General features: G+C 46.5%; 1 protein-coding gene across 1 annotated transcript in view; it reads left to right on the top strand.

Annotated features, from left to right (window-relative positions):
• Positions 1–19,463, top strand: part of cln5 (CLN5 intracellular trafficking protein) — a 21,214-nt gene extending 1,751 nt beyond the window's left edge. Inside the window, exons 2-5 of the mRNA XM_034186283.1 lie at positions 1,240–1,414; positions 2,678–2,903; positions 17,644–18,187; positions 19,418–19,463. Coding sequence (XP_034042174.1) covers positions 1,240–1,414; positions 2,678–2,903; positions 17,644–18,131 — 889 coding nt within the window. The 3' untranslated portion in view covers positions 18,132–18,187; positions 19,418–19,463. The remainder of the gene's footprint in view (positions 1–1,239; positions 1,415–2,677; positions 2,904–17,643; positions 18,188–19,417) is intronic.
• Positions 19,464–26,206: the final 6,743 nt, after the last annotated feature.

Below are 26,206 nucleotides of genomic sequence, written 5' to 3' on the forward strand. Positions count from 1 at the left end.
GGGGGGGAAGAACGTGGGCCGCAGCTAAAACTGCACCGCCCCCGCCGAAGGGGGAAGGAATGACGTTAGCGGGCGCCGGAAAGGGGAGTGTTGCTGGGGGATAGGAGGCGGGTGGGGGGAGGGAATGGAGCATGCTTCAGTCCTGTGAAAAGCAGTTTATTGTCTTTGTGAGTTGAGATAAGAAACAGCCAGTGTTCCCCAGGCCGAAAAAAATTCCTCTGGAGGAAAACAGTCGGGTGATTTGACCTTCAGGATTGATAAGCCTAAAATGTTATGGTTTGAGCAGTGTGGACAACCAAATCCCAATTATGAATTAAGAATATTCAAAGGCCTCTGAAATCTTCAACTTCAACTGCAAGGCACGCATCTGCTCCAAGATGTCATCCAATTTACGTCTGAGTTCAAGAGTCATCGCAGTCTGAGAATGTACTGCCTTGCCAACCTCGTTAATCATGACGGACAAGCGAGGGGCCGTGGTTCTTGATGCCGCCGTCTTGCCAATTTTCCGGTAGATCAGGGCAGCACATAAGCCATAAACTACCAGCCCTGCTACCATAAGACCAACGATAAATAAACCCTCGATGTCCTCAACGGAGAAAGGCGCTAAGCATGCCACATGCCAGGAACTCCAGGAGTCGAGAACATAGTCTGCAGGATACGTTCCATCTGGGCAGGTACGATCCCCCAGTCCTGACCTTCTTGTAGAAAAAATGGTGTCAATAGCGTTCAGAGACCAGCTGATCAATTCCATGGTTAATCCAATAGTAGTCCAATAGATCCAGAATCCAATATAATTTGAGGAATTCACAGTATGGTGAAGTAGGGACTTGAAGGTTAAAAGCAGAGAACAGAGATAGGGGAGAGTGGAGGAGATGCAACCACCCTCGTCGGAGTCCCAAGCTGAAAGTATGTATGTATGGGTAGAAATTTTTAACTTTCCATCTCTGTTAGATTTGAATTTATGAGTTTTTAAAAACTGAAAGATTTTTGCAAAAAGTCACAGTGTGACGCACAAAATTGTAATGGCCATAACTCGGGAATCTCCTGGAGTTGATAACTGAAATTTTAGGGTTTTTCCTTGTAGTCCTTAAGGAATATTATGTCAAGTTTTCATCCAAATCCGAAAAGATCACCCGGGACCTTTCCTGGAAATTGGCATGTTTACCTTTTAAAACCCATCTATTAGTGATTAAGTGGTTTGAAGTCTTTCCTCACTGGTGTGTGTCTCGTTGTTGACAGACGTTATGATCGACGCCCTGCGGTGGACTCTTACTGTCAGGCCCTCTACACCTTCTGTCCTACTGGGGACACAGATGGACGGATTCCCTACACGAGAGACACTGACGTCATTTCAGTTTACCGGCTGCAGGCGCCTGTGTGGGAATTCAAGTTCGGAGACTTGCTGGGGAAGTTAGTAAGTGTGCCACTTTCCCTGTTGTCAGTTATATGCTCCAGTATATGGGCCAGGAGGTGTCAGGACTACCACCAGGGGGCAGAAACAAATCAAATCAAATCAATTTTATTTATATAGCGCCAAATCACAACAACAGTTGCCCCAAGGCGCTTTATATTGTAAAGCAAAAGCCAAACAATAATTACAGAAAAACCCCAACGGTCAAAACGACCCCCTATGAGCAAGCACTTGGCGACAGTGGGAAGGAAAAACTCCCTTTTAACAGGAAGAAACCTCCAGCAGAACCAGGTTCAAGGAGGGGCAGTCTTCTATATTTTTCTGAAAGCTATCTAGAGTTCATTTTAGCATAATAGCAAGCAATATCATTTAGCTTCTTGATTTTACAGCATTTCAAATTGACTTTCTGTTGACCAGCATTTCAAAATTCTGAAAAATTGTTCTATGTGTAAACACATAAATGCCAAATATAAAATATAATTCTAATCGTACAAAATAATATGGTTGATCCTCAAACATGCAAAATTGTCTAGTTAAGTGATACTTGTTAGAAATTATTCAACTCATTATGTTATATTCAATATAAAAAACAAATGATTATTTTTAATAATTATTATTCAAATGTTGAAAGGCTTAAAAAATGTTTTTGTCATCTCCTCAATAGTTTAATTTGAATTTTGTTGAAACAAAAATTGCAAGCACTCAGCATACATGGTATTTTAAGGCTGTTAAAAAGCATGTTCTTGGGAAAACATTAGATTGACGTGTTTAATATATTTTTAGCTGCCATCTTGGATATTGGCAGCCATATTGAATTACGTATTTCTTGTGCGTGAACATCAGCTTTGTTATTTAGTATTTGATTCAATTGATATTTACTGTTCTATTTAGCATTTCTATGTGTTTAAATACAAAAATGGTATTTCATGAACATAAAAATTTGCTTGATAGTGGGTCACTTTGAAAGGCTGTAAAATCAAGAAGCTACATGACATTGATTGCTATCATGTTAAAATAAACTAAAAAAAAATATAGTAAGCTTTAGCCCATCTAAGTGGCAGTTATGACCCAAATTTTGTGGGTCTGATCAGTACTACTCCACATACTACTGATCCACTTGTTTCATTTTTGAGCTGTTAAATGTTACAGTTGATGCATTAAATCATAGACAGTTGACAGGATTAGTTTCAGGGTCAAGTTGGATTTACAGCCACCTGTGGGAGGATAATGAAGCAGAGATACACTGTTTGGTTGTTTTGTGCACAGAACATCATGCATGATGCCATTGGGTTCAGCAGTTTGGAAACGGGCTCAAACTACACCATGGAATGGTACGAATTGTTTCAACTGGGAAACTGCACCTTCCCTCACTTGAGACCTGAGATGAACGCCCCTTTCTGGTGCAATCAGGGAGCTGCATGCTTCTTTGAAGGCATAGACAACTTACACTGGTCTCAAAACGGCACCTTGGAGAAAATCGGAGAAATCACCGGTAAGTTGTAACATCTTTTCATATGCACTGTGGGAGAGTATCCTCTGGCACAAACATGCTGTGGCAGATAGGTCAGATAAGTACGACATCATTAAGGGCTTTGACACATAGTGCCAAGTTTGGGCGAAGTGCGCACTTAGTGCGCATGACCCAGGAATCTTGTGCAAACCGTGTGAAATCGTCCCTGTCTCCAACGCTTCGTATACCTGTTGCTACAACTATTTGCACACACCAGCGGCTGAAAGACAAAGTGTGCGCTGTACGAACCCATCGCACCCTCTAACGGCAGGTGTCGGCCAAATTCCAGGTGACACGCACGAACATCTAACACTGCTTGCATGGCACTTAGAAAATGTGTGGCCAGTTGCACTCTTTACACAACAACAGACTGCAGGCGACCACTGTCGTACTCACAGAGACATTTGTCTAAGTTCCATATGAGTGTGGCTTTGGTGTGTGCGCTGAGAGCTGACAGGAGGTGTGGCTATGACAGAAGCGGCTGTGGTGATCTGTCATTCTGACATCCCACTAAGACAACACCTACTGTGTTTGGACAGACATGGACTAACACCTGTCCACTGTGAGGCACGTGTATCTGATTGCTGTACTTACATGGACTTACATGGACCGGACCAGTAGTTGTGGACATGATCAGAGCCCACTGCTTCTCATTCATGTCATTTCATGACTGTATGTCTTTGGCCATGGGTCATCTACAGAAGAACTGAAGGGATCATATTTATATTGCTCGCTTGATAAATGCAGTGCTTTTATATGGTGTGTGATTTAATTTTTTTTTTTTTTTTAATACTTCTATGTCCTTCCTGATATGAGGTTGATTCCCGCAGGTTTCAAAGGACAGCTCTGTAGCGCAGTGGTAAAGTTGCTGACTGGTAATCAGACCTTTTTGAAGGCGCGAGTTCGCGTTACGTGGGTGGTATGGTTTTTTTTTTTTTATTAAACATGAGTGGCGCGATGTGGTCCCACAGGTACCGACTGGTTTTTATTTTTTTTATTTATTCCACATAAGCGGCGCGATCATGTGGTGCACCTCGCACTGTTCCTGCTCCAAGGACACCGTCACGAACACGAACTCTCGCCTGTCCATTGGCGAATAGGCGATAGGCGAACTCACACCTGTCCATTGGCGCAATGTTTCGTGGTGCGCAAATTCAAACCGTTTCGCGCTTTTCGCCGTTTTTGTCCAGACGTTGACCAAACTTTGCATTATGTGTGAAGGGGCCCTAAACGTGGTCACATTGATGGATTGAATTTTCTGGGAAGCAACACGTGACCTTTGAACCCAGTTGTGACCTTCACACAAATGATTGACCTTTCACTGACCTTGCCAGGGCAATTCCAGAATACACCAGAATCCATTTTTGTCCAGATGAAGTTGAAAATCAATTTTCTTGACCTTGATCGCAATGGCCTTGCCTTTGCCAAAATGAAACCAGTCCCAGTCGACCTTCACCAAGTGTGGTAGAAATCAGCCAAAGGATGTGGGAGGATAGGTTAACAGGCAGACATGTCCTTGAGCCTAATAATTTTATCTTTGTCAGATTTAACCTCACCTGGCCAATTCCAGAACTGGCATAGGTTTGCCAAGTGGGATGAAAATCTGAGTGGAAATTTTGACCTTTGACCACAATGGGCTTGATCTAAGTGGTTGATATTTGGCAAATTTGGTCTCACGTAGGCAGTTCCAGAACTTGCCTACATGTGTGTGCCAATTTGTTGCACACCAGAGTCAAAAATGACAGTTGTGAGCTTGGACCCCAATAACCTTGGGGTTTGGTGGGAATGACCTAAGAACCTTCGAACTCAGCTACATGGGGTGTACAGCCAGTACATTCTGAGTGCCAGTCCCAAGCCCGGATAAATGAGGAGGGTTGTGTCAGGAAGGGCATCCGTTGTAAAACAAGCCAACCCAACCATGCAGACTAAAAATCGAATTTCCACACCAGATCGGTCAAGGCCCAGGTTAGCAACGTCCACCACTGGTGCTGTTGCTAAACAGGGTGCTGGTGGAAATTGGGCTACTGCTGGGTGAAGAAGGAGAAGAAGAAGAAAACGTGTCCACAAACAGCAGAAGAGAAAAACTAGAAGGGTGGAAATGAGAGTAGGAACTTTGAATGTTGATAGTATGACTGGTAAAGGGAGAGAGCCGGCTGATATGATGGAGAGGAGAAAGGTAGACATATTGTGCATGCAAGAGACCAAGTGGAAGGGAAGTAACAGCAGGACCATCAGCAGTGGATTCAAGTTGTTGTACCATGGTGAGGATAGGAAGAGAAATGGTATTGGGGTCATTTTAAAGGAAGAGTATTTTCAGAATGTGTTGGAGGTTAAGCGAGTGTCTGACAGGGTGATGAGTTGGAAGTTGGAAATTAAAGGGGGGATGATGAATATCATTAATGCATATGCCCCACAGGTAGGTTGTGAAACAAAGGAGAAAGATTTCTGGAGTGTGTTAGATGAGGTGGCGGAGAGTGTGATAGGAGTGGACTTCAGTAGGCATGTTGGTGAAGGGAATAGAGGCGATGAGGGAGTAATAAGTAGATATGGTATCAAGGATAGGAATGTGGAAGGGCAGATGGTAGTTGATTTTGCAAAAAGGATGGAAATGGCTGCAGTGAATATCTACTTTATGAAAAGGGAGGAGCACAGAGTAACATATAAGAGTGGAGGAAGGTGCACACAGGTGGACTACATTCTTTATAGGAGATGCAAGATAAAAGAAATCAGAGACTGTAAGGTGGTGGCAGGAGAGAGTGTAGTTAGACAACATAAGATGGTGGTTTGTAGGATAACTTTAGAGGTAAAGAAGAAGAGAATGAGAGCTCAACAAAGGATCAGATGGTGGAAGCTGTAGGAGGAAGACTGTTGTGTGAAATTTAGTGAGCAGGTGAGAGAAGCACCAGATGGAGGGGAAGCAGTTTTGGACAACTGGAAAAGTACTACAGATGTGAGGGAGACAGCTAGGATGGTACTGGGTGTGACATCTGGACAGTAGAAGGAAGACAAGGAGACTTGGTGGTGGAACTAAGAGGTCCAGGAAAGCATAAGGAGAAAGAGGTTGGCGACAAGGTTTTGGGATAGTTGGTGAGATAAAGAAAGTAGACAACAGTACAAGGACATGCGGCGTAAGGTGAAAAGAGAAGTGGCAAAAGCTAAGGAAAATGCATATTGCGAGCTGTACAAGAAGTTGAATGGTAAGGAAGGAGAAAAAGGACTTGTACCAATTAGCCAGACAAATGGACAGAGCTGGAAAGGATGTGCAGCATGTTAGGGTGGTAAAAGATGCACATGGTAATGTGATGACAAGTGAGAAATGTGTGTTGAGAAAGTGGAGGGAATATTTCGAGGAGCTGATGAATGAAGAAAATGAGAGAGAGAAAAGGCTGGATGATGTGGTAAGAGTAAGTCAGGAAGTACAAGAGATTATGTTGGGAAAGTGTAGGTACACGGACCCACAACAGGGGGCGCAAATGAACGGACAATGGAGTAGGTCAAATAACAACACTTTGCTGTTGTGAATGTGCACAACAACTACAACAGATTACAACAATAGACAAGAGTCAATTCACAAAGGTGTCGTGTGGGCAGGCTCGAAGATAGGAGACGCCTGTCCAAAGCAGAACCGGAACCACACGATTTCCTCCGCCACCAGACCCCGGGAATACTGGAGCCGCCAAGTCCCGAACTCCCAGGTGGCCACTGCCTCCGCGTGTCGGACCTGGTACTGCTGGCGAGGAACAAAAAAACAATTAAATGTGGGCGCGTTTGCACCCAGCAATCCGCACGGCAGGAAAACTACCTCCACCTCTCGTTGGAAAAAGAGTCTGTTATCACTCACAAAAATCACAAAAGGTTACTGTCAAGCAGTCAGCTGAGAATATTACCTTCCAGGTAGAACGATATCTCGGCAAAGAGGTGGAGATGACGTCTTGCTGATATACCGATGCTGATCAGATGAGTGGTGACAGCTGTCATAGGTGATGAGTGTCAGCTGTCACCCCGGCTGCTCCTGTGAGGCGGCAGCGCCCTCTGGTGCCTGGAGCCCGCACTCCAGGCAGGGTGCCCTCTGGTGGTGGTGGGCCAGCAGTACCTCCTCTTCAGCGGCCCACACAACAGGACCCCCCCACAACGGGCACCTCCTGGCGCCCGACCAGGCTTGTCCGGGTGGCGGCGGTAGAAATCGGCCAGGAGGGCCGGGTCCAGGATGAAGCTCCTCTTCACCCAGGAGCGTTCTTCAGGTCCGTACCCCTCCCAGTCCACCAAATACTGGAAGCCCCGGCCCATCCTACGGACATCTAAGAGCCGGCGCACAGTCCAAGCCGGCTCGCCATCGATGATCCGGCAGGAGGTGGTGCCGGACCGGGAGTACAGAGGGGTGAGGTGTGATGGGGCTTGATCCGGGACACGTGGAAAACGGGATGGATCCGCAGTGAGGCTTCAGCTTCCGGTCTCACTGCGGATCCATAAAACGGACTTAAACGGACCGATATACCGGTCCTGTAGTTTAGGGGAGTCCACTTGAAGGGGAATGTCCTTAGTAGACAACCACACTGCCTGCCCTGGCCGGGACGTAGGGGCCGGGGTCCGCCGACGGTCTGCATGGGCCTTCGTCCTCATCCGGGCCCTCAGCAAGGCAGAACGGGCGGCACGCCACACCCGACGGCACTTCCGTAGGTGGGCCTGGACCGAGGGCACACCGACCTCTCCCTTAACCACCGGAAACAAAGGAGGTTGGTACCCCAGACACACCTCGAAAGGGGAGAGGCCGGTGGCTGACGACACCTGGCTGTTATGGGCATACTCGATCCAGGCCAGATGGGTACTCCAGGCCGCCGGGTGCGCGGCTGTCACGCAACGCAGGGCCTGCTCCACCTCCTGATTGGCCCGTTCTGCTTGCCCGTTGGTCTGGGGATGATACCCGGATGAGAGACTCACCGTGGCCCCCAGTTCCCGGCAGAAGCTCCTCCAGACTTGCGAGGAGAACTGGGGACCGCGATCAGAGACCATGTCTGTTGGGATCCCATGCAGCCGGACGACGTGGTGGACCAGGAGGTCCGCTGTCTCCTGGGCCGTCGGGAGCTTCGGGAGGGCCACGAAGTGGGCCGCCTTGGAGAATCGGTCCACTATCGTGAGGATGGTGGTGTTGCCCTGGGACGGCGGGAGGCCCGTGACAAAATCCAGGCCGATGTGGGACCAGGGGCGATGGGGCACTGGCAGCGGCTGGAGCAGTCCCGAAGCCCTGCGATGATCAGCCTTGCCTCTGGCGCAGGTGGTGCAGGCCTGGATATAATCCCGGACGTCGGCCTCTAGGGACGCCCACCAGAAGCGCTGCCGGACAACTGCCACGGTTCTTCGCACCCCTGGATGACAGGAGAGCTTAGAGCCGTGACAGAAGTCCAGGACTGCAGCCCTAGCTTCTGGTGGGACGTAGAGTCTGTTCTTCGGCCCAGTTCCGGGGTCCGGGCTTCGTGCCAGGGCCTCCCGGACGGTTCTCTCTACGTCCCAGGTAAGGGTGGCCACGATAGTGGACTCCGGGATGATGGGTTCCGGTGGATCCGACAACTCCGCTTTGACTTCTTCTTCATGTACCCGGGACAAGGCATCCGATCTCTGGTTTTTGGTCCCGGGACGGTAGGTGATCCGGAAGTCAAAACGGCCGAAGAACAGTGACCAGCGGGCTTGCCTGGGGTTCAGCCGCTTGGCGGTCCTGATATACTCCAGGTTCCGGTGGTCAGTGAAAACCATGAATGGCACGGACGTTCCCTCCAACAGATGTCTCCACTCTTCAAGAGCCTCTTTCACCGCAAGGAGTTCTCGATTGCCGACGTCATAGTTCCGTTCGGCCGGGGTCAACCTGCGGGAAAAATAGGCACACGGGTGAAGGACCTTATCGGTCTTCCCGCTCTGGGAAAGCACAGCTCCTATCCCTGAGTCCGAGGCGTCCACTTCAACCACTAACTGGCGACTAGGATCGGGCTGCACCAGAACGGGTGCAGACGAGAAGCGCCGTTTCAACTCCTTGAACGCGGCATCGCAACGATCCGACCAGGTGAAGGGGACTTTTGGTGAGGTCAGGGCTGTCAGGGGGCTAACTACCTGACTGTGGCCCTTAATGAACCTCCTGTAAAAATTAGCAAAGCCGAGGAACTGTTGCAGCTTCCTACGGCTGGTGGGTTGGGGCCAGTCTCTCACCGCTGCGACCTTGGCCGGATCAGGAGTGACGGAGTTAGGGGAGATGATAAACCCCAGGAAGGACAAAGAAGTGCGGTGAAACTCGCACTTCTCGCCCTTCACAAACAGCCGGTTCTCTAATAACCGCTGCAGGACCTGACGTACATGCCTTACATGGGTCTCAGGATCCGGAGAAAAGATGAGTATGTCATCCAGATATACGAAGACGAATCGGTGCAGGAAATCCCGCAAGACATCATTAACCAATGCTTGGAACGTCGCGGGGGCGTTTGTAAGACCGAACGGCATGACCAGGTACTCAAAGTGACCTAACGGGGTGTTAAATGCCGTCTTCCACTCGTCTCCCTTCCAGATCCGAACCAGGTGATACGCATTCCTGAGATCGAGCTTGGTGAACATTTGGGCTCCATGCAGGGGCGTGAACACTGAATCCAACAAGGGCAATGGGTATCGGTTACGAACCGTGATTTCGTTCAGCCCCCTGTAATCAATGCATGGACGTAGTCCGCCATCCTTTTTCCCCACAAAAAAGAAACCTGCACCCATCGGGGAAGTGGAATTCCGGATCAACCCGGCAGCTAAAGAGTCCCGGATGTAGGTCTCCATTGATTCGCGCTCAGGTCGTGAGAGGTTGTACAGCCTGCTGGACGGGAACTCAACGCCTGGAACCAAATCAATGGCACAATCGTACGGACGGTGGCGGGGAAGGGTGAGCGCCAGATCCTTACTGAACACATCCACAAGGTCATGGTACTCCACCGGCACCGTCCCTAGATTGGGTGGGACTCTGACCTCCTCCTTAGCCTGGGAACCGGGAGGAACCGAGGAACCTAAGCATACCCGATGGCAGGTCTCGCTCCACTGCACCACTACCCCGGACGGCCAATCGATCCGGGGATTGTGTTTTAACATCCAGGGGAACCCTAAAATCACACGGGAGGTAGCAGGAGTCACAAAAAACTCGATCTCCTCCCGGTGATTTCCTGACACCACCAGAGTTACTGGTGGTGTCTTATGTGTGATTGGAGGGAGTAGGGAGCCATCTAGTGCCCGCACCTGCACAGGCGAGGTAAGCGCCACCAGAGGGAGCCCTAGCTCCCTGGCCCATCTGCTGTACAACAGATTCCCTTCAGAGCCCGTGTCCACCAGTGCTGGGGCCTTCAGGGTTAAATCCTCATAAAGGTGTTGTATGGCTGGGGGGCCTGGCTGCCTTTTTGTTTCTGTCTTTTGTTTTTCCTTCCAGGTGGCTTGCATTTGGGACTGAGTGGCTGTGTTGCTGAGGTTATCAGGACCTCACCCTGATCACCTGTGGCTCGTCAGGACTCACAGCTGAGGTGCATCTATATGGATTGGAACATGGTGGCATTTAAGACTGGAGTATACAGTGTGTATTTGCCAGAGACTCGACCTTGTGACCAGACGGGTGAGATCGTCGTCTCGGGAGCCATCTCATCATCAGTGGATGCAGAGAACGTCCAGGGTTTGATGTACGGTCTGTGAAAGAGGAGGAGGTGAGGTCTCACGCTCGTCAGCACACTTCCTGAGGTACGTTAGATTTTGTGACTAACATTTATACAGTCAGTAAATGTGGTGTCCCTCACACCTTTTTATATTGAGCTGTATGTTAGTCATGTATTGGCTTCCACTGCAGTGGAGTTTTGTGAACTGGATGTTCCATGCCTGCAGGTTGGGAAGCTGATTAGTAATCAAGCCAGGAAGTGTTTGCTGTTTGTACACCTTTAAGTGTTCTCTCTGTGTGTAGAGTGTGGACTCACATAATGGTTCCTTCTTTCACAGACTCGGTTTGTTGCGGCCACCTGGGGGGTGTCGGCGGGGTCCTTGGGTCCGAACAGCTTCTGGCTCCGGACCGTTAGCGCTGCTGGGAGCGCACCACGCCAGACCGCACTTTCTTTTGTTATTTTTTTGTATCACTGTTATGTATTAAATTCAGTTAGCCTTTGTACCGTGCTCTGCTTATTTCATACTGGGTCCTTCAAACGCTGGTCGGTTCTCCGAGCTGCGTCCGACACATAACAAAAGGATTGTAACTGGGAGTCGTGTGGCAATGTGGGTGTGTCCCACGTGAATGTTTTGGCCCACCCCTAACCCAGTTTCTAGGGGTGGGCGTTGGTGTTTAACTGCTCGGGGCAGTCTCTTACCTGATGCTCTATCGAGCCACAAACAAAACACGCTCCGCGGGCCAGCCTCCTCCGTCTATCTGGTGCCCTAAATGTGGCCCTGCTCGTGTCCATAGCTTCGTCAGCAGGGGGAGCTGTAACCACACGGAGCGTAGGGGCCGTGGAGCGTGGGGAGGGCGGAACGCGGTCAGAACCGGAAGGGAGAGGGACGGCGTGTGCCCGGCCACGCCCTTCGTCTCGTTCCCGACAGCGTTCTTCTAACCGATTGTCTAATCATATAACGAGATCAATAAGCCCATCTAAATCCTGCGGTTCGTCCTTAGCCACCAGGTGCTCCTTTAGGACCAATGACAGTCCGTTTACAAAGGCGGCGCGGAGGGCAGTGCTATTCCAGCCGGACCTCGCAGCCGCGATGCGGAAGTCGACTGCATAGGCAGCTGCGCTCCGGCGCCCCTGTCTCATTGACAGCAGCACGGCTGAAGCGGTCTCTCCTCTATTTGGGTGATCGAACACTGTTCTGAACTCCCTCACAAACCCATCATATGTCTGAAGGAGCCGTGAATTCTGCTCCCAGAGCGCTGTAACCCAAGCGCATGCCTCACCGCGAAGCAGGTTTATTACATAAGCTATCTTGCTGGCATCAGTTGCGTACATGACAGGACGTTGTGCGAAGACGAGCGAACACTGCATAAGGAAGTCCGCGCACGTCTCCACACAACCTCCGTACGGCTCTGGAGGGCTTATGTATGCTTCCGGGGAAGGTGGGAGGGGTCGTTGAACGACCTGTGGAACGTCACTGTTACGCACAGGGTCGACAGGAGGGAGAGCCGCAGCAGCGCCCTGAGGGCGCGCTTCCACCTGCGCGGCGAGAGCCTCCACCCTGCGGTTAAGGAGGACGTTCTGCTCGGTCATTAAATCCAACCGAGCCGTGAAAGCTCCTCCAGACTTGCGAGGAGAACTGGGGACCGCGATCAGAGACGATGTCTGTTGGGATCCCATGCAGCCGGACGACGTGGTGGACCAGGAGGTCCGCTGTCTCCTGGGCCGTCGGGAGCTTCGGGAGGGCCACGAAGTGGGCCGCCTTGGAGAATCGGTCCACTATCGTGAGGATGGTGGTGTTGCCCTGGGACGGCGGGAGGCCCGTGACAAAATCCAGGCCGATGTGGGACCAGGGGCGATGGGGCACTGGCAGCGGCTGGAGCAGTCCCGAAGCCCTGCGATGATCAGCCTTGCCTCTGGCGCAGGTGGTGCAGGCCTGGATATAATCCCGGACGTCGGCCTCTAGGGACGCCCACCAGAAGCGCTGCCGGACAACTGCCACGGTTCTTCGCACCCCTGGATGACAGGAGAGCTTAGAGCCGTGACAGAAGTCCAGGACTGCAGCCCTAGCTTCTGGTGGGACGTAGAGTCTGTTCTTCGGCCCAGTTCCGGGGTCCGGGCTTCGTGCCAGGGCCTCCCGGACGGTTCTCTCTACGTCCCAGGTAAGGGTGGCCACGATAGTGGACTCCGGGATGATGGGTTCCGGTGGATCCGACAACTCCGCTTTGACTTCTTCTTCATGTACCCGGGACAAGGCATCCGATCTCTGGTTTTTGGTCCCGGGACGGTAGGTGATCCGGAAGTCAAAACGGCCGAAGAACAGTGACCAGCGGGCTTGCCTGGGGTTCAGCCGCTTGGCGGTCCTGATATACTCCAGGTTCCGGTGGTCAGTGAAAACCATGAATGGCACGGACGTTCCCTCCAACAGATGTCTCCACTCTTCAAGAGCCTCTTTCACCGCAAGGAGTTCTCGATTGCCGACGTCATAGTTCCGTTCGGCCGGGGTCAACCTGCGGGAAAAATAGGCACACGGGTGAAGGACCTTATCGGTCTTCCCGCTCTGGGAAAGCACAGCTCCTATCCCTGAGTCCGAGGCGTCCACTTCAACCACTAACTGGCGACTAGGATCGGGCTGCACCAGAACGGGTGCAGACGAGAAGCGCCGTTTCAACTCCTTGAACGCGGCATCGCAACGCTCCGGCGCCCCTGTCTCATTGACAGCAGCACGGCTGAAGCGGTCTCTCCTCTATTTGGGTGATCGAACACTGTTCTGAACTCCCTCACAAACCCATCATATGTCTGAAGGAGCCGTGAATTCTGCTCCCAGAGCGCTGTAGCCCAAGCGCGTGCCTCACCGCGAAGCAGGTTTATTACATAAGCTATCTTGCTGGCATCAGTTGTGTACATGACAGGACGTTGTGCGAAGACGAGCGAACACTGCATAAGGAAGTCCGCGCACGTCTCCACACAACCTCCGTACGGCTCTGGAGGGCTTATGTATGCTTCCGGGGAAGGTGGGAGGGGTCGTTGAACGACCTGTGGAACGTCACTGTTACGCACAGGGTCGACAGGAGGGAGAGCCGCAGCAGCGCCCTGAGGGCGCGCTTCCACCTGCGCGGCGAGAGCCTCCACCCTGCGGTTAAGGAGGACGTTCTGCTCGGTCATTAAATCCAACCGAGCCGTGAAAGCGGTGAGGATCCGCTGCAACTCACCGATCATTCCTCCTGCGGACGCCTGTGCGCCCTGTTCTTCCATTGGCCGTTCAACAGCCGGTTGACGCCCCTCGGGATCCGTCACGGTGGCCGAGATATCCTGTTGGGAAAGTGTAGGTACACGGACCCACAACAGGGGGCGCAAATGAACGGACAATGGAGTAGGTCAAATAACAACACTTTACTGTTGTGAATGTGCACAACAACTACAACAGATTACAACAATAGACAAGAGTCAATTCACAAAGGTGTCGTGTGGGCAGGCTCGAAGATAGGAGACGCCTGTCCAAAGCAGAACCGGAACCACACGATTTCCTCCGCCACCAGACCCCGGGAATACTGGAGCCGCCAAGTTCCGAACTCCCAGGTGGCCACTGCCTCCGCGTGTCAGACCTGGTACTGCTGGCGAGGAACAAAAAAACAATTAAATGTGGGCGCGTTTGCACCCAGCAATCCGCACGGCAGGAAAACTACCTCCACCTCTCGTTGGAAAAAGAGTCTGTTATCACTCACAAAAATCACAAAAGGTTACTGTCAAGCAGTCAGCTGAGAATATTACCTTCCAGGTAGAACGATATCTCGGCAGAGGTGGAGATGACGTCTTGCTGATATACCGATGCTGATCAGATGAGTGGTGACAGCTGTCATAGGTGATGAGTGTCAGTTGTCACCCCGGCTGCTCCTGTGAGGCGGCACCGCCCTCTGGTGCCTGGAGCCCGCACTCCAGGCAGGGTGCCCTCTGGTGGTGGTGGGCCAGCAGTACCTCCTCTTCAGCGGCCCACACAACAGATTAGTAAGGATGAAATGAGGGCAGCTATGAAGATTCACTTTGAGATTTCTTTGAAATGTAAGGTGCAATACAAATAAAATGTATTATTATTAAATGTATTAAGAGGGTGAAGAGTGGAAAGGCAGTTGGTCCAGATGACATTCCAATGGAGGCATGGAAATGTCTAAGAGAGATGGCAGTGGAGTTTCTAAGCAGATTGTTTAATAAAATCTTGAAAAGTGAAAGGATGCCTGAGGAGTGGAGACAAAGTGTGCTGGTTCCTGTTTTTAAGAAAAAGGGTGATGTGCAGAGCTGCAGTAACTACAGTGGCATTAAATTGATCAGCCACAGCATGAAGTTTTGGGAAAGAGTAGGAGAAGCTAGGCTTACAAAACAGGTGAAGATCTGTGAGCAGCAATATGGTTTCATGCCGAGAAAGAGCACTACAGATGCAATGTTTGCTCTGAGAATACTGTTGAAGAAATACAGAGAAGGCCAGAAAGAGTTACATTGTGTGTTTGTGGATTTTGTGAAAGCTTATGACAGGGTGCCAAGAGAAGAGTTGTGGTATGAGGGAGTCTGGAGTGGCAGAGAAGTATATGAGGGTAGTGCACAACATGTACAAGAATAGTGTGACAGCAGCACAGTAGGAATGAAAGACTTATTCATGGTGGAGGTGGGATTACACCAAGGATCAGCTCTGCGTCCTTTCTTGTTTGCAGTGGTGATGGACAGGTTGATGGATGAGATCAGACAGAAGTCTCCATGGACTATGATATTTGCAGGTGACATTGTGATCGGTAGTGAGAGTAGAGAGCAAGTTGAGTCTAGTCTGGAGAGGTGGAGCTATGCTCTGGAGAGCAGGGGAATGAAAGTCAGTAGGAGCAAGACTGAGTACATGTTAATGAGAGGGAGCCCAGTGGAATAGTGCGGTTACAAGGAGTAGAAGTGGTGAAAGTAGATGAGTTTAAATACTTGGGGTCAACTGTCCAAAGTAATGTAGAGTGTGGTAGACAGGTGAAGAAGAGAGTGCAGGCAGGTGGAGTGGGTGGACAAAGGTGGCAGGAGTGATTTGTGACCAGAGAATATCAGCAAAAGTGAAGGGGAATGTTTACAAGACAGTAGTGAGACCAGCTATGTTGTACGGCTTAGAGACGGTGGCACTAACAAAAAGACAGGAGGCGGAGCTGGAGGTGGCAGAGCTGAAGATGCTGTGATTCTCTTTGGGAGTGACAAGGATGGACAGGATTAGGAATGAAAATATCAGAGGGACAGCTCAGGTGGGACGGTTTGGAGACAAAGTCAGAGAGGTAAGAGTGAGATGGTTTGGACATGTGCAGAGGAGGGATCCAGGGTATATAGTGAGAAAGATGCTGAGGGTGGTGCTACCAGGCAGGAGGAAAAGAGGGAGACCAAAGAAGATTTTTATGGATGTGCTGAGGGAGGACGTACACATGGTTGGTGTGACAGAGGAAGATACAAAAGACAGGGTGAAATGGAAACGATTGATCTACTGTGGCCATCCCTAACAGGAGCCACCGAAAGAAAAAGGAGACAACCTAAGACCCTTGGAGGAGTAGATGAATAAACAGACAAACATGACTAAAATTATAGTGATACATTCTCCAGAAAGAAGCTTCACGGACTTATCTCTGACTCCTAAAATTGTATTTGATGTACAGTAGTGTTCAGAATAATAGTAGTGCTATGTGAGTAAAAAGATTAATCCAGGTTTTGAGTATATTTCTTATTGTTACATGGGAAACAAGGTACCAGTAGATAACAGTAGATTCTCACAAATCCAACAAGACCAATCATTCATGATATGCACAGTCTTAAGGCTATGAAATTGGGCTATTAGTAAAAAAAAAAAAAAAAAAGTAAAAAAGGGGTGTTCACAATAAACTCAAAACTATTATGTTCAAACTGCTTTTTTAGCGATCCTGTGAATCACTAAAGTAGTATTTAGTTGTATAACCACAGTTTTTCATGATTTCTTCACATCTGCGAGGCATTAATTTTGTTGGTTTGGAACCATGGGGTCATTGTCTTGTTGAAACATCCATTTCAAGGGCATGTCCTCTTCAGCATAAGGCAACATGACCTCTTCAAGTATTTTGACATATCCAAACTGATCCATGATACCTGGTATGCGATATATAGGCCCAACACCATAGTAGGAGAAACATGCCCATATCATGATGCTTGCACCACCAGGCTTCACTGTCTTCACTGTGAACTGTGGCTTGAATTCAGAGTTTGGGGGTCATCTCACAAACTGTCTGCGGCCCTTGGACCCAAAAAGAACAATTTTACTCTCATCAGTCCACAAAATATTCCTCCATTTCTCTTTAGGCCAGTTGATGTGTTCTTTGGCAAATTCTAACCTCTTCTGCACATGTCTGTTATTTAACAGAGGGACTTTGCGGGGGATTCTTGCAAATAAATTAGCTTCACACAGGCGTCTTCTAACTGTCACAGCACTTACAGGTAACTCCAGACTGTCTTTGATCATCCTGGAGCCTTTGCCATTCTGGTTATTCTTCTATCCATTTTGATGGTTGTTTTCCGTTTTCTTCCACGCGTCTCTGGTTTTTTGTCCATTTTAAAGCATTGGAGATCATTGTAGATGGACAGCCTATAATTTTTTGCACCTGCGTATAAGTTTTCCCCTCTCCAATCAACTTTTTAATCAAACTACGCGGTTCTTCGGAACAATGTCTTGAACGTCCCATTTTCCTCAGGCTTTCAAGAGAAAAGCATGTTCAACATGTGCTGGCTTCATCCTTAAATAGGGGACACCTGATTCACACCTGTTTGTTCCACAAAACTGATGAACTCACTGACTGAATGCCACACTACTATTATTGTGAACACCCCCTTTTTCTACTTTTTTACTAATAGCCCATAGCCTTAAGAGTGTGTATATCATGAATGCTTGGTCTTGTTGGATTTGTGAGAATCTACTGAATCTACTGGTACCTTGTTTCCCATGTGACAATAAGAAATATACTCAACTCTTTTTAGTCACATAGCACTACTATTATTCTGAACACTACTGTATTAAACGGTGTCCTTTCATTCTCTAGGGACTCAGTTTAACAAGATGGCCCAGTGGGTCCAGGATGACAACAAAACTGGGATTTACTACGAGACTTGGACAGTCTGCTCTGACCCCAGCCCCAATGCCACGGTGTGGTTCGAGTCTTACGACTGCTCCCAGTTTGTCCACCGCACTTACAGGAAACTGGCTGAGCTGGGTGCCAAATTATTGAGTCGTACCCAAACTAACTACACGAAGATCTACCTGTACAGCGGAGAGCCCAGCTTCCTCGGTAACGACAGCACCATATTCAGCCAGCCGGCTCTGAAGCACCTGGCAACAGACATCCGAAAATTTTACCACACGTTCAGACCTCATCAGTCATTTATTGACTTTGCTGTCAGCTTATTGGAGGCTTTTAAAAAAGTTGTGTTGGAGAAGAGCTTTTACCTGTATTATAACTTTGAGTACTGGTATCTGCCAATGAAACCTCCATATGTGAAGATCACCTATGAGGAAGTGCCTTTACCCTGAAATTTGGTTTGAACCAAATGGCCCATGGGCCAAGCAGGTTTTCGGTACCATTTAAAGTAGACCTGCATTGAAATAAATGTGGTCAGATCTCAGAAAGCAATAGCTGATATGTATTTATAAGACCCTTATGAATGCAGTACAGTAAATCTGCAAGCCCAAATTTGTAATTCAGCGGAGAAATCTTTGTTTAAAAATGACAAATTTGCAGCTAAAATTTGGCCCTCCGCGAAAACTGTTTGTACATCCGGGACATTGCCGTGACGTGAGGGAGAACACGGAGCGCTAGTGCCTTCAGTCCGATCCCGCATTGAAATTGATTTTATCTGTTAATAATGTTACTGTTATACAAGTACACATCCTGGTTTCAACATCCAAAAGTAAGCTGCAATGAATGCGAGATACAGTTCTGCATAGTCAGATCAGCGGCGACATCGATAACGGGCGACGTTCTTCCCCGACACCTTGCTCTCACTGCCTCCGATGCGCTTACTGAGTCTGCGGGCTTGGTAAACGCCGCAGCGGGCCACTCACACTGCCCCCGTGTCTGCTGTGCAGAGCTGCAGCCAACTCTGGCAAAACCTCCCTGTCTACTGAATGAGGTGCGACCAACTTGGCAACAAGTCCAGAGACTACGCTGTTTTGATGCGGAGTGCTCCGGCCGCCCGCAAGGACAGACTTCTTGCGAAAAAATCCACAGCGCCGCACGGTCTCGGTAATTGCAGCCGCAGAGCTCCGTGGCCACTGAGAGAGGTTTGTATCTTTTTAATGACTTGGATTCTTTGCGGGTCCCGCATCCGTACCCCACAACGGTAACACCGGAGACAGTAGATTTTCAATGCGACACCACTCAATCAAATGGGTGTATGAAAAAGTCCCCAAAAATAATTTTTAAGCAAAAATAAAAGAAATGTATACTTATCAAATGTACCGCAAGACAGTATGAAGTTTTAAAAAAGTTGAGCCTTCCGTAGAAGACAATAAAAAGGTGCTTTTGTAAGAGATGCAAACTGACGTAAATCCACAAATTATAGTTGGTGCGTGCAATGCATGCTGGGATAGGGTCTTCTCTCTTGCATCTCAGCAACGTCCCGGATCTTCTGACAGTTTTGTGGAGGGCCAAATTTTAGCTGTAAATTTGTCATTTTTAAACGAAGATTTCTCCGTTGAATGACAGATCTGGGCTTGCAGATTTATTTTACTACATTCAGAAGGAGCTTATGTGTAAATATGTCATTTTTTGGTCCAAAGATCTGACTGCATTTATTTAAATGCAGGTCTACTTTAAGGGGAGTGAACACTTACAATCCAGCCTCAGTGTACCATGGCCTACAAATGGTATGGTGGCCATTCCAGGGTGGTAGCTATAGCCAGGTAGGGGTCGATGAAGGATTACACAGGAGTCAATGTTTAAAAATGCTCCAATCATGTTGAAAAGTGTACCACATTATTTGTAATCATACAGATTCCTAAAAGGTCTAGTTTGGACCATCGATGGCTAAAAGTAAAGGCTAAAAGTAGCAAAAAAAAAAAAAAAAAATGGTGACAAAGGCCAATTTCAGTTTTTACAGGGTTCAAAAGTTAAAGTTGCTCCAATTTTGGTTTAAAAAAAAAAAAAAATCCTGGTTGAGGATGTGTGCTGTTCACACATTAAAGATACAGTATTAAAGTGTCTGGTCAGCTCTGTGTTGCTCGCACATTAAAGATACCGTATGCACGTTTACATTAACACTGTGTCACGGTGTTAATGTGTCTGGTCACCCAGTGACTGAGCTCACCCTATCTCTAAGGGAGCGCCCAGCCACCCTGTGGAGAAAACTCTCATGACCATAGGTGAGGATTGGAACATAGATCGATTGGTAAATCGAGAGCTTTTCCCCCCTACTCAGCTCTCTCTTCACCACGAAGTTGCGCCGGGACGAAGCCGCAATGGTGGAGAACAAAAGCAAGTCCGTGTTGGAAGTCTCACAGGACATGTCTTCCACCATTCAGAAGATTCAGACGGCTTTTGGTGGCTTTTTAGTCGAGTGAGTATCCAAGAAATTGTGGAGAGCTGGGCATGTCACAACATGTCCCGTGAGACTTCCAACACTGAGTTGCTTTTGTTCTCCGCCATTGCAGCTTCATCCCGAAGAGCAAATTCTGCCGCACGTCTTTCATTACAAAATCTTTAACAGTGGAATGTGCCTAAAAATGGCTATGCCCACCTCTTCCGCAATTTCTCTGGGTCACACGACGTCCTGGATCAACACAGCCTTCACTTTGGAAATGATCTGCTCATTTCAGCCTGTCAATGGCCGCTCGGAGCGCAGCGCGCCCTCAGCCACTGTGGGCCGTTTTTAATCCGGTTGTAATGCTCCTTAATCCTTGTGATGCCCATAGAATCTTCACCGAAAGCCATCTGAATTTTCCGAATGGTTTCCACCTGGCTGTCTCTCACAGTTTCTGAAAAATTTGATGCAGTGCTGCTCCAATCGTTCAGACATTTTCCTGACGATGAAAATACGACGAGGGGGGAGGACCAGTGCTCACTCAAAGCCTGCCCACAGGCGAATGACGCAACCGACAGGCGTGAAAAAACTCACGTATGCGCACGAAGGTTCAAGCTTGGCTGATGCAAGCACACGATTCAAATCCAGATAGTTTTTGCAAAAAATAAAAAGGTCCATTACTTTTCTAACAGACCTCGTAAAGCCTTTTAAGAGAAAGACGGTCCACGCTAATCATCTGAAATAGCTTACTGTGCATTTAAAGAGAAGCAGTGTGTTTGTCTGTTAAAAAAAACAAAACACTATTTCGTCCGCTCTACGTGGGGAATGGCTGTTTGCGTGGCGGCCGGCTGCTGTCTCTCTCTGCTGGGTGTGAGTGGCTCCGCAATCCCCTCACACCATCATACTACTTCATTGGCAGGAATTTATTTTGTGAACCATATTACAAATGCAATTGAAAACAAACAATATACCGTTGTAGGGGTGGGGGGTTGACTTATAGAAAGCATTTGATACCATAGATCGTACCTTATTATCGGATAAATTATGGAAGCATGCATCAGAGGATTAGCTCATGATTGGATAGCTAGTTATTTGTACAATAGGCATCAGTGTGTTCACATTGGTGGGATAAATTCTGAATTTTTGAGGTGCACTTGTGGGGTGCCCCAGGGCTCGTTACATCACCTTTCCTTCTAACAACACTCAAAAAGCATTTGGGAACTGAGGACACTAATTGTTGAAGGTTTTTAGTGGAATTCTTTCCCATTCTTACTTGCTACGACTTCAGTTGCTCAACAGTCCAGGGTCTCCATTTATCCTATTTTGCGCTTCATAATACGCCACACATTTTCAATGGGCGACAGGTCTGGATTGAAGGCAGGCCAGTCTACAACCCCTGGCAAAAATTATGGAATCACTGGCCTTGGATGATGTTCAATCAGTTGTTTAATTTTGTAGAAAAAAAGCAGATCACAGACATGACACAAAACTAAAGTCATTTCAAATGGCAACTTTCTGGCTTTAAGAAACACTATAAGAACTCAAGAAAAAAGATTGTGACAGTAACGGTTACTTTTTTAGACCAAGCAGAGGAAAAAAATATGGAATCACTCAATTCTGAGGAATAAATTATGTAATCACCCTGTAAATTTTCATCCCCCAAACTAACACCTGCATCAAATCAGATTTGCTCGTTGACATTGACCCTATGCCATGACATTGACCCTATGTGTCTTTTTGCAAGGAATGTTTTTGCAGTTTTTGCTCTATGGCAAGATGCATTATCATCTTGAAAAATGATTTCATCATCCCCAAACATCCTTTCAATTGTCCAAAATATCAACGTAAACTTGTGCATTTATTGATGATGTAATGACAGCCATCTCCCCAGTGTCTTTACCTGACATGCAGCCCCATATCATCAATGACTGTGGAAATGTACGTTCTCTTCAGGCAGTCATCTTTATAAATCTAATTGGAACGGCACAAAACAAAAGTTCCAGCATCATCACCTTGCCCAATGCAGATTTGAGATTCATCACTGAATATGACTTTCATCCAGTCATCCACAGTCCACGATTGCTTTTCCTTAGCCCATTGTAACCTTGTTTTTTTAGGTGTTAATGATGGCTTTTGTTTAGCTTTTCTGTATGTAAATCCCATTTCCTTTAGGCAGTTTCTTACAGTTCGGTCACAGACGTTGACGCGTTTCCTCCCATTCGTTCCTCATTTGTTTTGTTGTGCATTTTTGGATTTTTGAGACATAATTGCTTTAAGTTTTCTGTCTTGATGCTTTGATGTCTTCCTTGGTCTACCAGTATGTTTGCCTTTAACAACCTTCCCATGTTGTTTGTATTTGGTCCAGAGTTTAGACACAACTGACTGTGAACAACCAACATCTTTTGCAACATTGCGTGATGATTTACCCTCTTTTAAGAGTTTGATAATCCGCTCCTTTGTTTCAATTGACATCTCTCGTGTTGGAGCCACGATTCATGTCAGTCCACTTGGTGCAACAGCTCTCCAAGGTGTGTTCACTCCTTTTTAGATGCAGACTAACGAGCAGATCTGATATGATGCAGGTGTTAGTTTTGGGGATGAAAATTTACAGGGTGATTCCATAATTTTTTCCTCAGAATTGAGTGATTCCATATTTTTTTCCTCTGCTTGGTCTAAAAAAGTAACCGTTACTGACTGCCACAATCTTTTTTTCTTGAGTTCTTATAGTGTTTCTTAAAGCCAGAAAGTTGCCATTTGAAATGACTTTAGTTTTGTGTCATGTCTGTGATCTGCTTTTTTTCTACAAAATTAAACAACTGAATGAACATCCTCCGAGGCCGGTGATTCCATAATTTTTGCCAGGGGTTGTAGCACCTGAAGCCAAACTGTTGTAACACATGCAGAATGTGGCTAAACACATCTGGTTGGGCCTCTACGATGACAGGACATCAGTTGTTCCAGATTTCTGGGAACCACAAAAAGTAAAGGAATTCCTTCAGGAAAAATATGAAAAGATGGTAATATACAATTGTTGTTTTTCTATGATATTCAGAAACTCTTTGAAATATCGTTTCGTGATGATGTGTGGGTCATTGCTGCTGTTGTTTTTGAGCTGCACACTAAAGCCCCTTTCACACTGGCGTATTCGTAGAGTTGCGTATTGTGGCGTATTGTCTACACTGAGTTGAGCAGCTCTACGCCCACTTTTAGCAGCTTTACGTCGAGTTTTTGCTCCCTACGCAGCAGTATGTTGAGGGCTACACGTGTAGAATTGAAGAAATTAAACATGTTTAATTTTCTCTGGATTGTAAATGAACACTTACAATCCAGCCTCAGTGTACCATGGCCTACAAATGGTATGGTGGCCATTCCAGAGTGGTAGCTATAGCCAGGTAGGGGTCGATGAAGGATTACACAGGAGTCAATGATTAGAAATGCTCCAATCATGTTGAAAAGTGTACCACATTATTTGTTATCATACAGATTCCTAAAAGGTCTAGTTTGGACCATTGATGGCTGGATGTTACAGGCTAAATGTAGCAAAAAAAAAAAAAAAAAAATGGTGACAAAGGCCAATTTCAGTTTGTACAGGGTTCAAAAGTTAAAGTTGCTCCAATTTTGGTTCAAAAAAATCCTGGTTGAGCTAACGGTTAACATGTCAAAGAATTCAATGGACATCAACCTTATTTGACCATTACTTTGGAGACAAAACATTCAACACATTCAAAACTATTTTATTTATTAATAATCCTGTTGGCTCAACCATTAATTTGCATCACTTTTTCCCAAAATTGGAGCAGCTTTATCCTTTGACTCTTGTGCAAACTGAAATTGACCTCTGTCACCATTGTTACCCCATAACATTCAGTCATATACTTCTCAATGTGTTTGGAGCATTTTAAAATTTTGACCTGTGTCATCTATCATTGACGCCTCTTTGTCCTTTAGTCCCTTTACTGATTATTTAGTCAACCAATAAAATTACAACTTCAGTATGCCGAGATATCAGCAAGTGGCAAAGTGGGTGATACAGGTTTAGTAATACGTATATACTGTTGACTACTTTGGGCTAATAATATTGATTGTATTACTATTTTAAATGTTATCATGACTGTTTCCAGAATGTAGGTATCTTATAGTTTGTTTTTGTTTTTTTACCCCTAAAAAACAAATTTTTTTTCCATATTTCTACTGCTTTTTTTTTTACGAACTGCAAATATGAAAATTAACAGTATCACCTGAGTAAATGTGAACATGCATATTATTTTAATGCAAGTGAATAAACACATCAGCATTCTGGAATCCGGTGTGCACAAGTCATTTATTCACTTCTTAAATCTGCTAACTGTGCAGAAGTGTACACAAGTCTTTCTGAAGTTTCAGAAAATTGTACAATTAGGTCGACACGAGTATCAGAAGAACAAATCCTTCTAGGTTCCAATCCACCATAAAGTTGTGCAACTGGCGCCACAACAGGCAAAAGTTGCTCTGTGCAGTTTCTCTAATCACAGCCGGAGGTGCCTAAGTGTCTTGGTGGCTTTCCTCACGAGTGTCCTCACGTGGTCACTCAGTTTCTGAGAACTGCCTGCTGCAGCCAGAGTTATCGTTTATTTTTTTAGTGATTTATGCAAATGAAATCAGACATAATCGTGTTCATCCCCTGGTTTGTCCAAAGAAAACTGGTTGTAAAAGTGTTGATTTAATCCTTATAGTTAGAATTATTAGTTATCCAGTTATGGTTGTAAATCCTAAGTACAGTGATATTTTTGTTAGACCCCTTGAATTAAATCTACACTACCAGAACATCTCGATACGGAAGCCCGATTGTGTCATGAAAACCGGTATCGACTGAGATGTTTGGAAATATTGGCATAAGGCAAAAACCGCAAATATGATGCATACCTAAATCTGGATTATTTTATTTTCCATCTGTACGCCAGCAAAATGATCAATATTTATAGACCTGACTATGTGCCACATTTTAAATAAATAATTTAAAATCCATCATTGTAGTATTCAGGAAATAAACTACAAAAGGTTACGTGACCATTTTTTTTTTTATCCAGTATAAGATCACATGTCCATAACAGTAATTCTAATTTGATGACAGATGACCAGAAATGCAAAAGAGCATTTGTTGTACAGAAGCAGAACTAAAAGACAGGGATGTTAACACCAGTTTACTTCCAATAATCCCAGACAACTTCCATGAACACGCGTCGTGTCAGTTACAAAAGAAACCATACAGTATCAGTTAGAGGAGGAGCCGTGATGACAGACTCTTCCATCTTCATACATGAACCATGTTTCTTCCAGTTGGTGGATTTTCCCTCCAGCACACAGACACAATCTGAAATCAAAGTATCTGATCCTGAGCTCGTGACGGACCCACAAAAGTACCAACTGAGAAACAATCTGGAGATATGAGCCTACATGAGCGCAGGCGGCGCAGCAACAACAAATCTATACTGCCCATAAAAAACAAACAAAAAATAATTCTAAAGTTGTTGGTTCGTTCTGGGTTTATGGAGGAAAACAACAGAAAAACACCTTGAATCATATAGCCAAAAAAAAAAAAAAATCACATATACAAAAGTTTGTCCACCAACAGTGACTTGTTCTAATCATTTAAAAAACAAACAATTTAGCATGTCATTTAAACTCAGAGAAAACCTAGTTTGAACATTTGTGTTTGAACATTTAGCATTAAACCACCTCTGCAGTAGCTTTTTGAGCAGTTGGAAACAGATTTAAAAACTGAATATGAAACCAAGTCCTTCCAGTTAGTAATTCAACAATTTGGCAGAGCAGGAAAACTCAAAGACAACTGAACAGTGTTTCATAAAATGTGACGAGGAAGCTGATGCCTGAAACGGAAGATACCAGTAAAATATGGGAGCACAGCCTGTTTTTTTGTTGGTGGTGGTGTTGTAGTTGTTGTATGATGGAGGCTTTTTTAAAAGTCTTTTTTATAGCCTCAAATTTAGACCATTTAAAATCAGTTTATCATTACAACTGTACAATATTTCATGTAAATCCATCTTAAAGTTGATTAACCATTCTACTGATAGAATACAACTTTAAAAA

The sequence above is a fragment of the Thalassophryne amazonica genome, chromosome 14, assembly GCF_902500255.1.
Source record: "Thalassophryne amazonica chromosome 14, fThaAma1.1, whole genome shotgun sequence".
In the NCBI taxonomy this organism is placed as follows: Eukaryota; Metazoa; Chordata; class Actinopteri; order Batrachoidiformes; family Batrachoididae; genus Thalassophryne; species Thalassophryne amazonica.